Source organism: Protopterus annectens, chromosome 5.part0, assembly GCF_019279795.1.
Source record: "Protopterus annectens isolate FY-2018-M chromosome 5.part0, PAN1.0, whole genome shotgun sequence".
NCBI lineage: Eukaryota > Metazoa > Chordata > Ceratodontiformes > Protopteridae > Protopterus > Protopterus annectens.
Window position 1 is genome coordinate 1,878,461,954 of NC_056735.1, and position 22,970 is coordinate 1,878,484,923.

At 44.6% G+C, this 22,970-nt stretch overlaps 1 protein-coding gene across 3 annotated transcripts in view; it reads left to right on the forward strand.

The window, feature by feature from the left end:
* AKAP11 (A-kinase anchoring protein 11) overlaps positions 1-22,970 on the forward strand; it is a 1,036,012-nt gene that overhangs the window by 532,190 nt on the left and 480,852 nt on the right. For all 3 annotated transcript variants that reach the window (XM_044071705.1, XM_044071703.1, XM_044071704.1), the window contains exon 7: positions 10,712-15,407. In XM_044071705.1, the coding sequence (XP_043927640.1) occupies positions 10,712-15,407 (4,696 nt within the window). The remainder of the gene's footprint in view (positions 1-10,711; positions 15,408-22,970) is intronic.

Genomic DNA, 22,970 nt, shown 5'->3' on the forward strand with positions numbered 1-22,970 from the left:
CCGACGTCATTGCGGCAGTTCTTCGGGTATAAAGGCATCAGCCGACGCCATTTTCCTCAGTCTTTCTTGCTGCGTGGCGCCCGAAGCAGAAGCTGTTCGCAAGTGCCGGTCGGTCAGATCCAGAGATTACTACTACCGAATATTACTTCGAAGACTTCTAAAAAGCTAAGTACCCCGTTGGGGACTCTTTCTTGCCTCAGCCGATGTCAGAGAAAGTGAATAACTGTTTATCTTGTGGGAAACAAATACCTCATAAAGATTTCCACTCCTATTGCATACATTGTTTAGGCCCAGACCACGACGTAGCAGCTTGTCTAGCCTGTGCTTCTTTTAACCGACGGACGCTTAGGTGTCGGTCGGAGTTTGCTGAACAGATTTTCGACTCGATTTTGCATATATTATGCCGTCGGATCCTCCGACTACGCAAAGTACCAAAAATGCAAAGAAAGGACCGACACTCGCGGTCCGCGGTTTCGCCGAAACCGCGGTTAAGCAAACAGCGAGTGTCTCGGTTTCGGCGAAACCGAGCAAGCGGTTCTTTCTTCAGCGAAATCATGCCTTCTACCGAGGCCTCTTCTAACCTGGTAGAAACGGCTTCTGAAATCCAACCTTCTGTTGCGGTTTCACAGGATTTATCAGATACCATTCCCCTGGATATTTCTACCCCTGCACGTGGAGCTGCTAGGCCTCCTGCAGCAATGTCTATTAAGGCCTTTGCCAGGGCTAAAGCAGCCAAAGCATCAAAAACGGTGCCTGCCAAGCCCCCCTCTCTCAGGCCCAGCACCAGCTCCCATATGCTTACTTTGGCTGAGGATCTCATCTCTTTAATTCGTGGAGCCCAGCCTCATCCAGACAGGGCGCCTCTCCCTCCTCCAGAAAAGAGGCCTAGAGCAGAGCCCCCTGAGCCAGTATCCACAGATGATTCCTCTGATGACTCAGAACATACAGACCCTCCTGAGGCTGCTTATTCTCCTAACGAAGACTCTGATGCTGAGGAGTCCATCCCTTCAGCCTCTCCTCCTGAGGAATTTTCCTTTGGGGAAACCTTGCATGCTACGAGGGAACAATTTCAGTGGCAGGGCCAAGATTTCTCAGACTCCAGAAAAAGGCTTAGGACCTTTCTACATTTGCCGCAGCATAGGCCTTTAGCTATACCTCCAGTGCTTTCTGTTGTTGATGATGCATTTAATGATGCTTGCACTGCTCCTGATTCATTACCTCCGGCTCCTGCTAAGCCCGATAGGTTCTACAGGGTCCCGGACACTCATCACCATTTATATGAGGCTCCTTTTGCAGATCCAGAGACTATCTCCCAGGGTCCTAAAGCTGTAGCAGCTACTTCCACTAAAAACCCCCTCCCCTCTGAAAGGGAATCCAGGTCCTTAGAGAGATGGGGTAAAAAAGTTTACACCTCTGCTACTTTGTCAGCTAGAGCTTTGAACTGCCAATTTCATGTGATTCAATATCAAGAGTTTATGCTTGACCAGTTGACTAAAAAGCTGTCCTCTGAAGAATCTTTAGATAAGAAATATGTTCAAGAAATGGTACATAACATACAGCAGGTTAGTAACCATTCTTTAAAATGTGGCTATGATGCACTGGAGGCTTCCTTTAGATCAGCCATGACTGGCACTGTTATCAGGAGGCATGCATGGCTGAAAGAACAGGCATTACCAGACCATGTCAAATCAAAGCTTTTGGATGCACCTATGGACAAGGTCAGTTTATTTGGTTCCCCTGCGCAGCAGGTACTAAAAAAGATGGAAGAGAAGGCAAAATCTGTACAAACAGCGAAATATTTCTTACAAGTTCAACCTCCAAGGTTTAGCAGGAACTGGCCCTCCAAGAATTGGTCCTTTCCGGACTCCTCTAGGGCACAAAGAGGCAGGAATAGGCGCTCGAGAGGCAGAAACCAAACCAGGGGTGCCTACAGGGGACGCCAGTGGCAAGGTAACAACCAGCGAGGCACGGATGCAGCCACCACCACTACAACAACTCATTCACAGTGACTTGGCGGTGGCACCGCCTACCAGGGAACAACTAGAAGCACCCTTAGGCGGAAAGCTAACCTTATTTTCAAAGAACTGGCATTGCATCACAAGAGAAAATGGATTTTGCAAACTATAGACCAAGGTTACAGGTTCCATTTCCATACTCTACCAAGCAAAAGAGGAATGCCAAACCTGCCACCTACTCAAAGGACAGAAGCTCTAAAGCAAATATCTCAATTATTAAGAATGAGAGCTGTGGAAAAGGTACCATCTTTGGAGCAAGGAAAGGGATTTTACTCCAGACTCTTCCTGGTACCAAGAAAAGAAAACAAATGGAGGCCTATTCTAGACCTGTCCGCTTTAAACACATTCCTCGTTGTTCCAAAATTCAAAATGCTGACCCTACAGCAGCTTCTTCCCATGCTGGGCAAGGAGTCTTGGCTGGTAACTCTAGATCTCAAGGAGGCATACCTGCACGTCCCCATAAGACCAATTTGCAGAAGATACCTCAGATTTCTTGCAGGATCAGAGCATTATCAATTCTCAGCATTGCCCTTTGGCTTATCTACTGCGCCCAGAGTGTTCACGAAATGCCTGGCATCAGTAATCGCTCATTGCAGACTTCAGGGGATTCAAATCTATCCCTACCTGGACGACTGCCTGATACAAGCGGACAACAAAATAAAACTAACAGAAGACCTACAAAGAGTCATTTACCTGCTGCAAGCCCTGGGATATACAGTCAATTTAAAAAAGTCAAGGCTGATTCCATCCCAAAGAATAACCTTTCTGGGTGCAGAACTGGACACATCAAAACAAATGGCATCCCTAACTGCAGAAAAGAAAGAGCAGCTTCCTCTCTACTTCTTGGCATTAACAAAGCAGAACCATCTAACTGCAAGAAAAGTGCTGCAAGCTCTAGGCTTCATGGCATCCTGCATAATACTGGTCCCTCATGCCAGGCTGCATATGAGAAAGCTACAATGGTACCTAAAGAATTTGTGGTCTCAACACAAGCACAGCCTAGAAACCAAAATTCCAATGATTCCCTGCCTGAAGAAAGAGTTCCTATGGTGGGCTCAGGCCTGCCAATCAAACTCAGCATTGCCCTTCTGCAAAAGCCAACCAAGACAAACCATCACGACAGATGCCTCAGACCTCGGTTGGGGGGCACACATGCTGGACAAGTGCATTCAAGGCCTATGGACTCAAGACCAGCTGCACCTGCACATAAATCTAAAGGAAATGATAGCAGTAAAATTGGCAATCCAGGCCTTCAGACCTTTTCTCCAAGAAGGTCAGCTGATGATAAGGACAGACAACACCACAGTTATGTGGTACATCAACAAACAGGGAGGCACACACTCATATCCTCTATGCCGGCTGGCACTGGACCTATGGGATGTGGCTCTGAACTACAACATTCAGTTACAAGCAATTTATGTACCAGGGAAGGAAAACATTCTAGCAGACATATTAAGCAGAACTACAACAGATGCCCACGAATGGATGCTGCATCCGGACATCTTCAAAGCCATCACAAGAGAATGGGGATTACCACAAATAGACTTGTTTGCATCCCCACTCAATCACCAGCTAAAGAAATTCTGCACAAGGACGTACCACCCACTTGCTTGGAAGGTGGACTCCCTATCTTTCAGTTGGAAAAACCTGATAGCATACGCATTCCCACCACTTCCTTTGATGCACAAGGTGCTTCTGAAGATCAAAGAGGAACATCCGAGGATCATTCTGATAGCTCCAGACTGGCCAAGACAACATTGGTATCCATTGCTGAGGAGCATGTCCCGAGAACAAATATGGACACTGCCCCTGATCCCATTACTGTTAACACAGAACAACTTCAACATCCTGCATCCAAACCTGAAAACTCTGCAGCTAACTGCCTGGAACATTACATGACAACAATTAACCCAAATTTATCCCAAAGGGTTAAGGACATAATCCTGGAGGCTCGAAGACCTTCAACAAGAAAGAATTATGCAGCAAAATGGAAAAGATATCTCACTTGGAGTACTGCAAAGGGGCAAGAAGTGACACTGGTGAACATAGCCAACATCCTGGAGTACTTGGCAGAGCTCTTCCATACAGGCCTGTCCTATTCCTCCATCAAGATACATGCCTCCGCTATTTCAGCAGAATACAGCTTGGATCCTCCTGTCTTCTTGCATCCTCTGCTCAGACAGTTTCTGAGAGGAATTAAAAATGTGAAACCTCCCAGGAAACCTCCATTACCAGCATGGGACTTGAACTTTGTGCTAGAAAAATTGACACTTCCCCCTTTCGAACCAGCAGCAACAGCAGAATTACAATACTTATCCTGGAAGACTGCATTCCTGCTGGCAATAACTTCAGCAAGAAGGGTTTCTGAACTACAGGCATTAATGGCAGTGCAACCCTTCCTGATCTTCCATCAAGATAGAGTGTCCATGAGAACAAACCCTACATTTATGCCTAAGGTGGTATCCAGAGTCTCTTTAAATCAGGCTATCCACCTTCCTACATTCTTCCCCAACCCACAGAACAGGGAGAAAGGCTACTACATAGCTTGGATGTGCATAGACAATTACGCTACTACCTGGACAGGACAAAAACCAATAGAAAAACTGACCAGCTTCTGGTAGCATATGCAACAGGGAAGGAAGGAAAACCAATTTCAAAACAGACAATCTCCAAATGGATAGGAAATTGCATTAGATTTTGTTACTCCTACCATGGAAAGAAAACTCCAGAGAACATCAGGCCTCACTCCACAAGGGCTACAGCCACTACCACAGCTTTCTTACGAGGAGTGGCTACCAAGGACATTATAGAGGCTGCTACTTGGACCTCCGTGCATACATTTGCCAAGCATTATAATTTACCTTTATACTCTAGATCCCGAGCTGGTTTTGCCACTGCTGTTTTGCAAGGGATCCTAACTACACCATAATCTCTACTCATTTCCTCCTCCACTAGTTTAGCTATGGTATTCTACCCATTTGTAAAGACTGCAGATGCATCCTTGAAGGACATAGTACAGTTTTGTACCTACCATAAATGTAGATGTCCGATAGGAATGCATCTGCAGTCAGGATTACCCTCCCTCCTTCCCCTCTGAGGTACTCCTAGGGTATTTGCCAACCTTCAGCTAGCTTGGGGGGGATCTATTATGGTGTATTTGTTTGTATATATGTACATACATGCTTATTTTGTGTGTTTGCTCTCTACTATTTGGAAACTTTGGCATTTATCCAAATTTAGCCATCCAAGAGGGCACCTGGCATCTGGGGCAAGAAACACTGAGGAAAATGGCGTCGGCTGATGCCTTTATACCCGAAGAACTGCCGCAATGACGTCGGGTGAAGTGCGACACCAGCCGAAGCCAGACCCAGACTTTGGAATCCGGCCGACCGAAGGGCTGCCTGACGACAGGACAACCCATTTGTAAAGACTGCAGATGCATTCCTATTGGACATCTACATTTATGGTAGGTACAAAACTGTACTTTTAGTGAGTCTATCTGATTTCTGAGTGAGGGGATGGTGTCAAAGGCCTTGGCAAGATCTAGGTAGGCCGTGTGAACTACTTTCCCCTCTTCCACAGCTCTGGTGACAGACTTGAAGAAGTTTACCTGGTTGAGCAGGCATGATCTACCTTTCACAAACCCAAACTGCGTGGGGCCCAGACTTTGGAGATTCCCTACGTCTTTATTTATAAGGTCCATAATGATGCACTCCATAGCCTTTACATATCAGACCCGCCAAGCTAATGGGGAGGTAGCTCCTAGGGTCTATAGTCCCACCCCCTTTGTGAAGTGGGATGACCATAGCAGTGCGCCATTTGGTAGGAACAAAGCCTGAAATGAGGCTGTGATTGAATAGAGTACTCAGGTGTGGTGCCATTTCACTTTGTAATTCATATAGAACACAGTCAGGGATGTTACCAGGTCCCATGGAAGCTGTATTCTTGGCTTTGGATAGTGCATTTTTTACCTGTGTAGCCATGATAATAGGGACCTTGCATTCCTCAGGTATTGTTTATAGGCCCTTTAGGAGGTGAAAGGGGGGTAAAGTTTGCACTGAACCTTTCAATATGTTGGCAATATCAGTTGGTTCAGTATATGTATTGCCATTGTGCTGTAACTCAGAGCACGTCTGAGTATTGCCATGTAGATTCTTGACATAGCTATAGAATGCCTTGTGGTTGTCTTTAGAATCTGCAGCTATTTTGTTTTCATAGCAAACTTTAGAGGATTTGATGATGGATCTCAATTTTTTGCTGAGGCTGACAAAGGAGTTTTTCCAGTCTTGGGACTTCACCCTTTTCTCCAACAGTTTTTCCTTCTGTTGTAGAGTTTGTATATGGTGGGGGTACCACCAGATTGGCTTCCTTTTTTTGGAGGAGAGCATCTTAGTTCTGTTTGGTATGGCTCGTTCCATGCAGTTGTGCATGTGCTCATACAGTGCATTGGTGTATGATTCAGTCGTGCACCTATTTTCCATTTGCATGGGTGTCATGAAGTTAGCCACCTCTGTTTTTAGAAGTCCAAAATTGGCTTTGGAAATTTTTTTTTACAGTGGTTTCCTTTGAGGGGGGGTGAGAGTGGGATGTGGATATCCATGGTGACTAGCTTGTGGTCAGATCTGACCAGGGAGGAGTTGATTACTGGTGTAGAACAGCAGTCGCCCATGTTAGTAATGACCAGGTCAAGGATGTTTTTACTCCTGGTGGGGGTAAGAATGAGTTGGTCCAGGGCGTTGTAATTAATGAATTCCAGAAAACATTGAGCAAGTGTGTTATTACATGAGTAATTTTCCCAGTTAATGGAGGGGTAGTTAAAGTCTCCCAGTATAAGGGTATTGGGTTGTACCCTAATATTTTCCAGTGTGTTTAGGAATGTGGAGTGGGAGTCTTGGGACATGGTGAGGGATCTATAGCAGGCTGCAACCTGGATTGCAGTTTTACCCAATGTTAGTTGTACCTGAAGTATCTCTGATGTGTTACGTTGGGCTACTAATCTGTAGGTGTGCATATTGTTTATGAATATGGAGACACCACCACCTTTAGTGCTTCGGTCCAGATTTAGGGGCCGAAAGGTGTGGTATGAATTATAGCCTGGTAGTACTGGTGTGCTCTCCAGAGCCTTGAACCAGGTCTCGGTCACTGCACAGATGTCAGTGTTCTCCATTTTAAGGAGTGCTTCGAGCAAGTGCATTTTGAGATTTAGTTTTCTAGCGTTGAGTAGCATTACTCTCAAATTGTGATTGCTTGTAGCTGTTATGGTGGTAATTTTGTTTTCAGGTCATTGCCTAAAAAAGGCACTATAGGGGTGGAAAGAGCCTTGGCCACTACCTGGAATCCCTGGGGTGACAGGTGCAGGGCATCTCTGGCAAAGCATTGAGGTCTGTCGATCATGTCATCCCAGGCAGACAGATACTGGATCCCCTTAGAATGAGACTAGAAACTTAGCCAATTGTTGAAGTTAGTCATTTTCTGCTTGTACTGTGATATCATTCTGGGTGATGGTGGGATGCTACTCAGAGCTAGGGTCATACCTGCCTGGGCTACAATGTCCGAGAGCTCCTCTGTCTCTTTTCATGTAGTCCAGGGAGGTACGTCTCAGGTCATTCACACCAACATGGACAACGACAGAGTTATATTTGTACCTGTTGTGGAAAGTGCGTGCATTATGTGGCGGATCCTGGCACCCGACCGGCAGCTGACTGTAACTTTCTCCTTATTCAACCTAGTGAGTGGGACATCAGTGTGCCTTACTATTGAGTCACCTATGATTAGTGTATTGGGTAAGTTGTTTTGCCTTATGGACTTTGGTTGAGTGGCACACTGTTTATGTGAGCTATGTGTCTCATGGTTTGTGCTGGGATGTGATGATTGTTTGCATTTCTACCTCAGAGGTCTCTGTTGAGCCTCCACAAAAGTAGGTATGCGTTTTGTGTTACTATGTGAGGGTTGTCGTGGTGTATGTTCTGTGTTCTGGAGAGCTATGTGTTGAATGTGGTGTGATGCAGGTATTAACCTTCTCCTCTTGACTGGCTAATCCAGTCTTGGCTTCCAGTTTGGCTATATATGTGCATCTCTCACATGTCATAGTTTTGGGAGGAGAGGGTTGTCTGTGTACATGATGTGGTTGCTACATTGCCTCAGGATGCCCAAGTTCACCAGGTTGACAGAAGAAAGCACAGGGAACTGACCTTTAGACATGCCTGGATATGAGCTTAATATATTAAGTACTGAAGTCTTTTACAGGAAAAATGTCACTCAAAGTGTCTGAGTCTGTACAGAGCACTGCCAAACACTTGAGGGGAAACTAATACATAGACCCTGAAAATTTAAAGATGAAGTATTTAGGCAGATATTCTAAAGTAAGGAAGAAATCAAGCAGTACTTACTGAAAATAAAGAATTAGCTTGTCAAGAATGATTAATAGAGGGGAGTCGCATAAATGGCTACTGCTTGGCTGCTACTAATGCTGGTCTCAGCACAGCTTCACTCTGTTGGGATACGATACTCCTTTGCTTCTTCTCTCACCAGAAGCAAATGTTAGCACCAATCCCAAGAAGAGAAGCAGGCCACAGCCTGTTTGGTGCTCCACAGTCTTGTTCCAGATGATGCAAGGGTCTGCAGGCTTGTAACCTTTTTCTGGTAGATGCCTCAAATAGCAACCAGACCAGTCAGGTACTTTAAGCACAGACACTCACTTTCCAACCAGAAAGAGTCAGGACTCAATGCACTCTGCTCCTACTCTCACCAGGATCAGAGTATAAGCACATATTCCAAGCAGTTATTAAGCTTTCTGGTGATCAGCAGTCTCCAGGAAATAATGTAACTCGACTCCTTCTCTCACCAGGAGAAAACAGAAGCACTAATCCCAAGATGACTACTGAGAGGCAGAATGCGGGCTCTCCAGTAACTGGTGGTCTTGCAATAGATGCTTAAAGGTAAGATGAAAAAACTGGTTTATCCTAAACACTGCAGTGTGCACTAGAGGAGTTAGATGTGAAAGTAGGTAACTTAAGTTTTACCTGTCTAAAAAGTTAAGTTTTAGTGGAGAGTCGCTATTTTTAAAACAGCAAGATAGATTGAAAGGGGGTGGTCACTTTCTTATTGTGGTACTATGGAATACAGTAGGATGCCAATAAATTTAAATAGTTGAAGAGGAGTGATTTCACAAAATGATAATTTTGTGCTTACTCACACCAACCAGTAAAAGCAGAGAGGAAATGAGATATATGGTCAAATTAACATAAGGGGTAGGCAACTAGAAAGACCGTGGTGTTTAAGAACACGACAGTAACCGAGTTGGAGGATGGGAACAATTTCTGTCTGACTCACAAGAGACAGAACTGTGGTGTCTTTTCATGTTGTAATATGCATTTAAAAGCAGAATACAAGTAAAACACAGTGTAAAGAAAACAAATCACAGTATACAAAATAGAAAACGGCAATAAAGTAATACAGAATACAACAAATAAAAAGCAAACTAACCTTTCCCTCACAGCAAACTGTAGCAGAGTCTGGGTGAGCCTTTCCAGTAAAGCTCTGAAATGTTTTATTTTACCCCTTAAGTAGAAGGTTTAGTTCCTAGCCCCACCCCCCTTAGTTCACAGATGATTAACCTTAACTGATCTCTTCTAACTTATGTGCGACTCCTTAATTGACCTGTTCTAATTTCTGTCTGACTCACAAGAGACAGCTGTGGTGTTTTTTCAAGTTTTAATATGCCTTTACTACTTTGTCAACAATTGGTTGATGAGAAACTGTACCAAAGGCTTTTGACGGGTATAGAAATAAGGCTGAGACACAATGGCTATTGTTATTATTGTGAGTATTGATCTTGTTAAGAAATGTTAGTAGTGTTGAATCTGTGCTTTGTCCTTAGGAAAATCTGTGTTTGATCTGAGACACCAGGTTGTTAGGTTAGCTTAGCTAGTAACTGATTGGGTTTCTTGCAGACGTTCAAAGTCGGACATAACAGGTGTCAAGTATGCTCACCATATCAGTTGATTTTAGTGAAGACTTCCTGCAGTGGTTAGTTACTGTAATCCTATTACTCTTTCTCTCTCTGTGGATGGATGACATTTTCACCTGTCCTTACAGAATGGCGTCTGCTGGCCAATCAGGTACAGAATGTTATATTTTTGTTAAGTTTTCAGGCGTGCTTACTCAGTATCATGGGAGGTTGAATTGCGGTAGACGTAGGCTTGCCTCCTACTCCCAGCATGTAATGTCTTGGTGTGTACCAGGGGGAAACTTGCATATCCTCGGTTGCAGCAATTAGTGATTGCAGTATTTTTTTTTCTTGAATTGAGGACTTTGAAGAAAGAATATCAATAATGACCCAGAGTAGAGGACCTGTTCACAACTCTTCGGATATGCTGTAATACCCGGGTATGTTTGTTTTTATGTTAGGGCCAAAAAAAGTGATTGTTAACTTATAAATCAGTGCCATACGGGTCACCACATATCAATCTTCAGTGAAAGCATAGCATGTTAGTGAGAGAAGCAGTGTTCCTAGGGCACTGCCCTGGTTTCTGCTAGACCAGCTAGACTTGGAGATATGTGGAATCAAAATGTATTTCCTTGTGAGTAGGGTGAGTAACTAACTAGTTTTTTCATCATTCTTCATAGTCAGTAAAAGAAAAAAAAGATGCATTGCTATTAAATGTTAATTACCTTCTTATGTTTCTTTAATGCAGGGGTTGATTGCTGTACTCCTAAGAAGCAGCGTGACGTAGCATCACAGACCTTCCCTTCTCACACTTTGGATACATTTCAGTCTCAGATCTCTCTGCGTTTAAAATCACCTGGCAGGTCTGTATCATCTGTTAATACTCCAGGATTGCAACAGCCATTGTCACATATTAAAAATTCAGTGACAACATCCATCTCTGGCCCTGGAAGATTGAGAACATTTTATTGGCCACGCGATACAACAGTGCAGAAAGTTAATAAAACACTAAAGCCAGTTTTGTCAACATCTCCAGCTGAGTCCACAGAATCAGAGTGTTCAAGTCCAAGTCCCGTGATATTCCTTGATGAAGAAGGCTATCAGAAGAGTTTGAAGGCAAAACTGGAAATCCCAACAATTCCTGTGTTTAAAGATGGCATTGAGGATTCAGACTCTGAATTAAGTGAATTTTTTGATAGCTTTGATCAATTTGATGATCTTGACCAAACTCTTGAAAGCACATGCACATTAGTAAAGGAGTCTAGTGCAGGAAGTCAGTTACAGAAAAGAAAATTTGCACAGGTTTCGTTAACCAGTTCCACAAGTGCTGCTATGAACCCACATAAGTTTGAACACTCAGTCCTTCCAGCAAATGTAAGAAAGCCTACACCTCGCAAACCTGAATCTCCATATAGCAGCGTTTCTGATGTTCCAGATTCACCACGTCTTGTTAAAACTGCTGGGGAGGACAGTGGTGCTCTGTTTAGCCCAATCAGATCTTCAGCATTCAGTCCAATGAACAGTTGTACTGCAGAATGCCCATGCAAATTGGTTACTGGTACAGATCGCACCAGGACTCAGGGTGTGCATTTTGAAACTGGTTCCAGTTGTGAAAAGCATGCTTCAATTGATGTACTGGGTAGTGTTTTTAATTTTCAAACACCCACAGATGAAAAAATTGGTGAGAGCATATCTTACATATACCCACTCAACTCTACAGAAGGCAAGCAAACTGTAAAACAGTTTTGTAGTTTTAGTCCCACAGCAAAGGAGATTGTAGCAAAGAAATCAAGAGAGAGATCTCCAGTGATAAAGGATGGCATTCAGAGGTTTGCTGCTGATTTGGTTGAAAAAAGTTTTGGAGGTGCGTTCAGAGATCTGCAGAAAGGGGTGTCTTCATGCACCAATGCTCTGTGCCATTTGGCTGCTAGACTGACTTCTTCAGTCTTTCAGATGGCCTTCCATGAAATAGAAATAAAGCAAGCGTTTTTATTGAAAAAAAGAGCCATCAGTGGTTTGGCAAACTTTTTGGTTAGTGATGCAATGGCTAGTGCTTTGAAAGAACTCCAGTTTGTAAAGAAGCAAATTTTCAATAATACAGTTACAAGATTTGCTGCAGAACTGGCTGAGGAGCTTGTTTTTGAAGGAGTTATGGAAGTATGTCAGTTTTCACATCCACCAACACCAGCAGCCACAAATGATTGGCTCTTTGATTATCAAGCAAATGTAGTTGGATTGTATGCTAAAGATCTTTCGGAGTCAGTGATACAAGAAGCATTTATTCATTTATCTCAGGTGGATGTTACTTTTACAACACAAGCTGCAATTAGTGTGTCTTCAGATAACATTAAGTATGTTGGTACTGGAATTACAACACAGGGCACACAAAATGCTAGTACTCAGGAAGGAATTCTAAATACTGTAATCTCAAAGCCACTGTTAATTAAAGACTATAGTATGCCAAAGGCTTTGTTGTATGTGTCTGGCATTGCAAGTTCTATATTAGTACCTGCAGCTGGAAAGGCTCTGTCACAGAGCCAGGCTTTGTGTGAATTAATTTGGAGAAATCCAGTAACATGTGAGAGTGAGGGAGCTGGACCAAAGATGTGTAGAGATTATGGATACAAGACTTATTCAGCAAACATGAAAGGTGACATAGCTAACATAAAACCGGTTGACTTGCCTCCTGCAGAACACAGATTTGCTGACAGTAAGCCATCTTTTTGTAGCTTAAGCTTATTTAACAGTGAAAACAAATGTAACATTACGTCAGAAGTAACTAATGGGCATACCAGTATGCAGAATTTCTGTGGAGCCATGGTAGATATGATTGTAAATGAAGCTTATGAATTAATGACCTCATCAAAGGTCAGAAAAGCAGTCAGTGAATATGCTGATTGTTTGTCAGAAAATATTGTGGATAAAACACCTGTCCACATGGTGCCACCTAATAAACTATCACCAAAGAACCATCATGCAAGTGAGGAAGCTGTGACTACTGCAAAGTTTCCCTTAGACAAAGTAAAACCATTAGATTTTAGTACACTTGAAAATGAGGGTAAGATCTCTGAATGCAGTTTGAAAGTAGGCAGAACTAGATGCGAATTACACTGCAGTAGAAACAAACAAGGTTTGGAGTTTAAGAAAGTAGGAGTTGAACAAAGTGCAATAGATGCTTGTAGTCATCAGCTTTACTGTAAATTCTCTGATGAGCAAAACACAGCATTTTTTTCATGTGAGCCATCAGAAAGCAAAAAGGAGTTTCTTTGTAATTGTTTGCCTGTACATCCCCACAGTATGGCAGGCAGATCTTATGTTAATATTGATGAAGGGGTTTCCTGGAGGTCTGAGCCTTTTAATATGGGAAAACCTATGAACAGATCACTTCAGAATGATCAAATTGGACTGGTTTCCCAAGATTCAAGTAAACATGCTTTTGAAGTCATAATTGTTGGACAAGGGATCAACAGGTCAGATGGCAGTACTTCTTTATCTGAGTTTATTAGCCCTGAGCTTGAAGTGCCTGCATTACCTTTTGAATATGGTGAAATTGGTAGCAAGATTACCAGTGTGCCACCTGGTACTCCTCCTCCAACCCCCATGCAGCCACAACAAATTAATCCTAATAAGAAATTAAAAAGTCTAACCAAGAAGCTAAAAGGAGAGTTAGCAAAGGAGTTTCTACCAGCTACACCACCACCCACACCACGTAACCCATCTGTTACTTGTTTATCTGAAGTTGCACAAAACTCCACAGAAAAGGAGGATTTCCTAGTGAAACTTATGAGATCTCTGTCTGAGGAGGTCGATAGCAGTGAGGAGGAAGAAACTAATGAAGCACTTGGTAGGGAGACCAAATACAACCCCAAAACTTTATGGTATGCCGATCACTTAGCTAGTCACGTAACTTCTGTTGCAACTGAAATGGCAGCTTTTTGGTTGGATGACAGAAGACTTGAAGGGGAATGTGATAAATCTTCTCCATTTCTCACCATGTTAAATGCAAATAATGGATACACTGCTTTAGTGGGGAAGCTTTCAGAACACTCTCTAAAGTCTTTATGGAGTTATGCAAGCAATATAACCAGTGGTGTTTTGAGCGATGTTAAAAAAGTTATTAGTTCAAATCATAAAAAAATGAAAATCAGAAGGATGAATAACTGGCACACAAGTTACTGCGACCTCGGACGAGATTGCAAAGATAACAAAGTAAGGGACAGGCTTAGTGGTATGGCAGAGCAGTGGTCCAGAGATGTTCTGAGAAATGCACTTTTGCTACCCCATAGTAGTAACATGAGTGGGCTGATGTCCAAATATCCAAGCTGTGAAAGTGTGACAGATGAATATGCAGAACATATCATTAAAGTTTTAAAAAAAGAGGGTGGTAACAGTGATCTAATAATGGAACAGTATGCAAGCAGACTAGCTTACAAATCAGTAAAGTCTGGATTGCAGCAAGCTGCCAGAAGAATTAAACAGAGGTATCAAAGAAGACTTTTGTCTTCATGTAAGACACAAGTAGATGGTGCACATGAATTATTTCCATTTTTGAGCAAGGAACAGAACGAAGATAAGTATTTAAGAAACAGCAGCAACACAGAAGACTGCAGTAGCCAAGTGTCTCATAAGGAAGTTGTACATAGTGATGAATATATGGAAACAATTAACTTTGCTGAATGTTTAGCACACAGCATAGCATGCGATGTGAAAAGAAAATTAAAAATGCCATCTCTTCGGCTACCAAAATCATTAACAGACTCTTGTCTGTACAAAAGATCAAAGCTTGAGGAAATGACAGAAGACATCGTTAAAACAGCATTTTCCACTTCTGTGCCACATTTTGGTCAAAAAAATAAACTGTACCACAGCACAGGAAACTTAACTGATAATGGCTGTAGTGAGGCTATTGTTCAAGTTATTGAAGAGTTTGCTAAACAAATAGTTGATGACACTTTAGAAATGAGCTTTGAGTGTGTCCGTCTTCAGACTGTTGATCAGAAAAAAGTGGGGCTGTTGACTGATACAGAACGGCTGCTGGACCCAACACTGCAGCCATCCTCCCTAGCCAGGAGGTTTGGAAACTGCAGGGTCAAGGATCACCTAGTCTCTGCTAAAATTTCACATCCCTGTTTGGGAGCACATGAGCTATCTCAGATTCATCAAGTAGAAAAACAGGCCACCACTCCCATGACAGAGAGCTGCTGTTATAAAGCAAGAGCCAAAAGCCTTGATATACCTAAAATTCATATTGATGCAGATCAACGAGCTGCCTTTGCTGAGGAGTTGGTTACTGTTGCTATTGAAAAAGCTAAAAGAGATCTTAGCAACACAAGCCTTGCCGGAGATAGTGGAATAGGACAAGATGGTATTAGCTTTGCTGAATGCATTACAGTAGATATAATGAAGTCAGCCATGACAAATGCCAGCAAGACTGTTAATATCAGGTAACTTAAAATTTTTATCTGGTCTTTCATTTTATAGTGATTTTGTTCAGGTTTTTTTTTTTTTTAATGCAGTTGATAAGTTAGAAATGGTACTATAATTAACCCTTCACACCCATCAGCATGCTTGCTTGCTGTTACTTATAAATGACTTGTTGCTTATTTGTCCGTTCCCTTTTCTGTTCTGTATAATGGTTTCTTTGTTATTTTTACATCTTATAGTATAGATATGTTCATAAGTTACTTTGAATACAACAGGAAAAGTATATGAAACAACTACATCTTACAGTGACAATATAGATGACAAAAAAGCTATAATGCACTTTAGACACAACGGAGGCGCAAACAGTTATGCCTGTGACCCAAATCTAAATTCAGTAACGCAGTAAAAACGTACATAAAGAAAATCTCTTTTCTTGCTACTACTTCAGTGTAACTCTGCCTTTTTTTCTGTATTGTAACACTTCTATCCACCTTTATTAATCTCTCTGCTTCTAACCTACACTTTTAAACTTCTTTTGTTTCTATACTTGACCATATCATCCTCTTTTCACAGCCATTCTACTTTATTTTTGGTATATAACATTAAATTGTTAACAGACTCTTCTGTATTATTCCTTGTACTCTCTTCTTTACTTCCTCTTGCTGAATTGTTGATTCTATTTGCAATCTATGTTTACTTGTTATGTATGTCTGCGGGATATATTTTTATATTATTATAAGTCAACTTATTTTGTATGTATTTACTGTGGAGCTTTTCTCCGCGGGTTTCCACTGAAAAAGGGCTCTGTCCCATTTGGACTAACCCAGTCAACAAATGTCAAATAAATACTTCGTTTCACATTAGAATTTCATGCAGCAGTTTGGTAAAACAAAAGGATGAAAATCCAAAATTGTTATTTTAAGCAGTCAGTACATTCTGTTGTCATGAAATAATAAAGAAACCATTGATTGTAAAAGTTTGAATAGTAGACCTAGAAGTTATTTAGTCAGCAAATGCTTATAGAAAGAGAGAGAGACAGAGAGACTGTTCAGTTTATCATTTAAATCCATTGACCGACCAGCAAATAACCTGATTTGCTGGTAGATTCTACGTGCAAGTTTTTTTCTCCACATTCACTTGCCCCCTCCAAGTATTTCAGAAATATGTAGTCTAAACAGTAGATCTGAAGTAGTTACTTCATTTGCTCTGCAACCTGTGGGTATCGGATCCGACTTCGGATCCGAACCGGCAGCTTACCAAGCTCCAAGATCCGAGCTCCTAGCTCCTCCCTCCTACCCATAATCCCCTGCTACCAACCACATTACCTCAGATCATTTTTGCCGCGGCTGAAGAAGCTTTCCCTTTGAAGAGCTCCTGGCTGGGTGAGATCGTTTCTATCTTAAGTTCACCAAAAAAGTTCCAAAATTGTGTGTGTGTGGTAGTAAACCTTTCTACCCCTTTTTAGTGTTAGTTTTAATTTTTACTGGTACAGTTAATTAGTTTTTTCCTTGTCACTTCCTCTCCCCCCTTAGTGTTTGGGAGTGCGTGTGAGTGCTTTAACATGGCGGAAGGGCTTAAGGCCATTTTTTCCAAATGTACTGAGTGTGGCCACAAGCTTTCTCCAGCTGATGGTCACACTCAGTACGTTTTGTGCCTGGGGGCAGCCCATCTCTCAGAGGCCTGCCAGATCTGTGCGGCCTTTAACCCCCGGGCACTTCGGGATAGGAAAAACAAGCTGATCCTGGCGGGAAAGCTCCCCCAGGAGTCAGCTTCTTCTTCTTCCTCCCCCGTTCGGGCTCCGGCTGCCTCAGCGGCCTCGGCGCCCTCTGTTCCCTCAGCTCAACCCGGGACTCAAACTCCCACTTCGGGTTTGAGCTCTGGGGAAACTAGTGCCTTCTCAACTAAGGAGAAGAGGCACAAGGATAAGGAGGGACATAGATCCCATAAAAGGCCTGCCGAGTCTCACCCCTCGGCTCCGCCAGCAAAAGTAACAAAGTCTCCTTCGGGGGTCTCCGGATCCTTCTCCTCTCGGCTCCGTTCACCTAGCTTCTCGCCGGAGCTGGAGGAGGAAGATCGGTCTCCCTCGAGGTCGTCGAGGCGGCCCTCCCGGCCCGCCTCGACTACCTCTTCCAAGTCAACAAAAAGCATCTCCGAAGTGGATATGGATCGGATGATGCGTCGGTTTTTACAGACCCAAATGCAGATGGGGGTGCTCTTGCCCCCCCCCTCTGGGGGGGGGGGGAGTGCGGCCCCCATGTTTGCCCTGATCACTCCTTCTCCAACCCATTTTCGGATCTCGGAGTCATCGGATCCGTGCCCATTCGGACCCAGGGAATTGTCGGCGCCGATAGCGCTGCTCTCTTCAACGCCGACTATGCCCTCGAGCTTGTCGGATCTGAGCTCTTGGGGCCGAGGGCTGAGCATCGGATCCAAGGGAGGAGTTGTATCTTAGGAGCTGCTGGCTTCGGAGTGCACCTCTCTCTCTCGGCGCCGAATGCTTCGGCTCTGACCCGATCCCTTCCTCGGAGCCGAGGAGATTGCTCTCAGAGGCTGGTGAGGGTGATTCTCCTTCAGCTTTTGAGGTAGTGGAGAGGGTACTGTTGAGATCCTCCAGATCTCCAGTTCGGGCTTCGGATCCACCCGTACCCCCACTGTATGAGGGTCTGTCTTCCATCATCCGACCATCGGGACAAGCCTGCCCAAGCCCTCCAGCTAGTTCCTGTTGAGGAACAACAACCCGTGGATGAGCCCTCTTCGGATAGCCCCACCGAGGAGGTTCCTCAGAAACGTCGGTGTAAAAGGAGGCACCTGGACTACCCCGAGTCCGTTACCACTGACACGGACTTAGATGATAGGGAGGGTTCCCCAAGGTCACCCCCTGAAGATGTCTCCTTTGGAGACATCATGGAAATGTTGCGTATTAGAGGGGGGTTGTCTGCCCAAAAACCTTCCCTTGATGAATCCGTGTTCTGGAGGAGTTTGAGGCAGGCCCATTTACTTCCTGGGTGTCCCCTCCGGCCGACCCCCTGGTGGACTTAATTACCACCAGGGCATGGAAGGAGCCCGACACCGTGGAGCCAATTCCTAGGCGTCCCGACAAAATACTAAGCCCCCCCACAGATAGGCAATCATGGGCCAAAGGATCCCCTGTTGATGCCATGTTGGTGGCGGCGGCGGCCACCAAGAAAGAACTCGCTCAGGAGTTTTCTCTGGTCCACCCGCCAGATAAAGAATCTCGAGCGTTGGACCGGATTGGGAAGCGGATGTTTGCTTCAGCGACCTTTTCTATAAGGGCGCTGAACTATATGGCACATGCCATCAGGCTACAGCGAGACTTGATCAAGGAATACGCTGCAGCCCCCCAGAGTCCATGTCGGTCAGAGACAGGAATGTGTTTATGACACGAATGGCCACTCTGAAATCCATCTCCAATACGTCTATGCGGCTCCTCTCTCATGCTTCGGAGGGAGCCGCTAGAGCCAGCGGAGCAGGGGTTATCTTATGACGTCACGCCTGGCTCCGTCTTTGCGACTTCGCGGATCCCTTCAAGGCGTCCTTCGCGAACGCCCCCTTTTGACGGTTCTGCTCTTTTCGGCAAGACCGTTCACGATACGCTGGTCCAAAGCAAAAAGGACGGGAAGACGCTGTCTGCCGTCAGAGTCCGCTTCTCTAGTCCCCAAAGATCCTTCTCCAGGAATCAGAGGGGACAAAAGAAGCTGTGGTTCCGCAAGTCTCAGCAATCCCATCCAGCTGTGGACCACTCATCCTCTAGAGGCAGAGGAGGACAAGGTGGACGCCGGCCCAGAGGCAGAGGGGGGGGCCGCGTAATTTCGGGTCTAGAGAACCTTTCTCGGACAGACCCGCGCAACAGCCCTGAGGGCTTGCCTGACTGTCCCTCTCTGGAGGCAGTAGGGGGGGGGGCGGTTGAAGGAGCACCTGTCAAACTGGGAGTCCCTTACAAAGGATCGATGGGTGCTCCTTATCATTTCCAGAGGTTACTTCATTCCTTTCCTAAATCTCCCCCCCCAAAACCAGACACCTCCCTGATGTCCCACCCGATCAGAGGGAGGCGGCGGCTTCAGAGATTTTGAAGCTGCTAAGGAAAAGAGCCATCCAGCCCGTCCCCCCAGATCAGTCCGGATTGGGTTATTACTCAAGGTTCTTTTTGGTGCCAAAGAAAACGGGGGACCTCAGACCCATCTTAGACCTTTCCACTCTGAACCTGTTTATACCCAAGGAAAAGTTCCGGATGGTCACTCTTCAATCTATCCTCCCCCTTCTGTGGGAGAACGACTGGATGTGCTCCATAGACCTCAAGGATGCGTACTACCACATCTTAATGGACAGACGATCCAGGAGGTTTCGCCGCTTCCGTCTCGGAGCCAGTCATTATCAATTCAGGGTTCTTCCATTCGGCCTCACTTCAGCCCCCAGAGTGTTCACCAAAGTCATGGCGGTGGTTGCTGCCCACCTGAGACTTCAGGGCATTCAGGTCTTCTTGTACCTAGATGACTGGCTCCTTACCGCGACCAACAGGCATCAGCTCTCTGTAGTGAGAGATTACGCACTGACTCTAGCCCACAACTTAGGCATTTCAGTAAACCTGCAGAAGTCCTGCCTGTGCCCCACTCAAGCCCTGGAATTCATAGGGGCCAGGTTGGATACTCGAATCTCTCGAGCTACTCTAACATCAGTCGGACTGAACAGCTTGTCTTATCAGGTGTTAGCCCTTCTCCGGAATCCTTCTCCTCCAGCGGAGTTAGTCCTGAGGGCACTAGGGTCTATGGCAGCAACGATCGGTCTTTCCCTCCATGCCCGCCTGTGAATGCGAATATTGCAATGGACCCTTCAAGTCCAATGGTCCCTCTTGCTCCACCCGTTGAACACGCCCATACCGCTGAGCAGAGTTTGCAGGGACTCCCTTCTTTGGTGGTTGCATATGCGGGAACTCAGAGAAGGGAGGCCCTTTGTGATCCCCACGGTCGAAGCCACGTTGACCACGGACACTTCTCGTCTTGGGTGGGGGGGGCATTGTTCAGGCAGATCCGTTCAAGGCACGTGGACTCCCCTAGAGACCGCATTGCATATCAGTGTCCTAGAGATGAGGGCGGTGCTTTTGGCTTTGCAAGCTCTCCACGACCTTCTTCCCCTGGGGACTATTGCGATCCAGACAGACATGTCTGTAGTCCGGTATATAAACAAACAGGGAGGAACCAGATCCTACCCCCTGTGTCGAGAGGCCATGAGAGTTTGGGAATGGGCGATCTCCACCAACCGTTTTCTAGTAGCAACGCACATCCCGGGACGATCCAACATATTAGCAGACAAGCTAAGTCGGGTGCTTCTCACTCCGTACGAGTGGTCTCTGAATCCATCTGTTGCGAAACAGATCTTCCACAAATGGGGTCAGCCTCGCTGCGATCTTTTTGCTTCTCCTTTAAACAAAATGCAGCGAGTACGTTGCAATAATTCTCCCCAGAGACGCTCTGGTCCATGCTTGGCCTCCCAGGCTCCTTTATGCTTATCCTCCCCTTCCACTCATGATGAAGTTCATTCAGAAAGCCTGTCGGTTGGGGAGCAGAGTTTTCTGCGGTCTCACAGTGTGGCTCCTCCGTGGATTCTGGATCCCAGTCCAGAACTGATTTCTCATCCCACGGATTGCCCAACACCAAACCTGGTCAACCTCAAGCTTGCGGCTTGGCTGATCCAGTTCCGTTAATGGCTAGGACTCCCGGTATCTCATCTCCCGTTAAGGCCATTCTGGTGGCGGCTCATAAGCCATCTACCAGAAAACTTTACAACAGTAAATGGAAACGTTTTTCCATTTGGGCCAAAGATAAGGGCTTGGACCCATTTACTCTCCCTATCCCGACCATCCTGGACTTCCTCTCGTTAATCTTTCGACAGGGAGCAAGCGCTTCTACGGTTAAGGTGCAATTGGCGGCCATCTCCCATTTTCATGTGGGTGATGGCATAGGTTCCTTAGCATTTACAAAGTTGTGCAAAACCTTCTTACGAGGCATCTTCCTTTTAAATCCACCGATAAAGTCTGTGGTTCCCCCATGGGACCTCACTCTCTAGTCTTGCAAGCCTTAACGAGCCCACCTTTCGAACCTGCGGCCTCAATTCCGTTGAAGTTCTTGTCATGGAAAACAGCCTTCTTAGTGGCTATTACTTCGGCCAAAAGGGTTTCAGAATTACAAGCCTTGTGTATGAAGCCTCCTTACCTTATCTTTCACAAAGATAGTGTGTCCCTCAGGACTAACCCATCTTTCTTGCATAAGGTTGCTTCAGAAGCAAATATAAATCAATCGATAAATCTACCAGTGTTTTTTCCCACTTTTCAGAACAAGGGAGTATACACATTACACAAATTGGATGTACACAGACAGCTGCGTTTCTACTTGCATAGTACTAGAGAGTTTTGCAAGTCGACCAGTTATTTGTCTCGTATGCAAAATCAGCCATGGGTAAAGCCATTTCCAAAGTCACTGTAGCAAATTGGATTCATCAGTGTATTATTCAGGGGTACATATCATCTGGCAAACCAGCCCCGGTTAGTATCCGTGCTCATTCTACAAGATCTGTAGCCACTTCAACAGCCTTCTGGTCTAGGGTTCCAGTGGACGACATATGTTCAGCAGCTACTTGGTCCTCTTCTCATACATTCATTTCTCATTATAAATTAGATGTGATTTCGAGAAGTAGGGCTTCTTTGGCTCATGGTGCTTGAATATCCTTCCGTAAGGATCATCCAGGTTCTTATAAGGTAGCTGGGGACTCTGTCCCACAGGTTGCAGAACAAATGAAGTAACTACTTCAGATAAAGAAGTTATGTACTCACCATAATGTTCCATCTGAGTAGGTACTTCATTGTCTGCAACCGACCCCCCCCCCCCGCCATCCCCCTTAACCTTTCGGGATTTTCTGATCACCTTTGCAGTTGATATTTCGCGTTTCCAGGTTGGTAAGGCAAAAAAACTGATCTGAGGTAATGTGGTTGGTAGCAGGGGATTATGGGTAGGGGGGAGGAGCTATGAGCTCGGATCTTGGAGCTTGGTAAGCTGCCGGTTCGGATCCGAAGTCGGATCCGATACCCACAGGTTGCAGACAAATGAAGTACCTACTCAGATGGAACGTTATGGTGAGTACATAACTTATTTTTATTACTTTCTTTAAGCATCTTGTATACCAGAACATTTGATAATTCTTTATTTTGGTACAAATTCAGATTTTTTCCACATAACTCTTTAAGTTTTTTTCTTTTAACTCTACAAAACATAACATAATCGTGTATGCAATAATAACAACTCAGTAATTAACTTTTTTTAGGTAAATCCTTCAGTACAGACAAAATCCAACAGTGTATATAAAATAAAATTTACAGTGTAGTCCTTAATGAGGTAATGAATTAAAGCATACAGATAACTGCAGCACCATGGTTATGAAATCACAGGCAACTACATTTTTTGCTGTTCTGCTGAGTTTTCCAACTTGTTGGTTAGTAACCTTTTTGTCTGTAACACTTTTTTCATTGTATTGGAAAAATTCAGAACAGAAATCCCATTACGTTTTAACCAGTT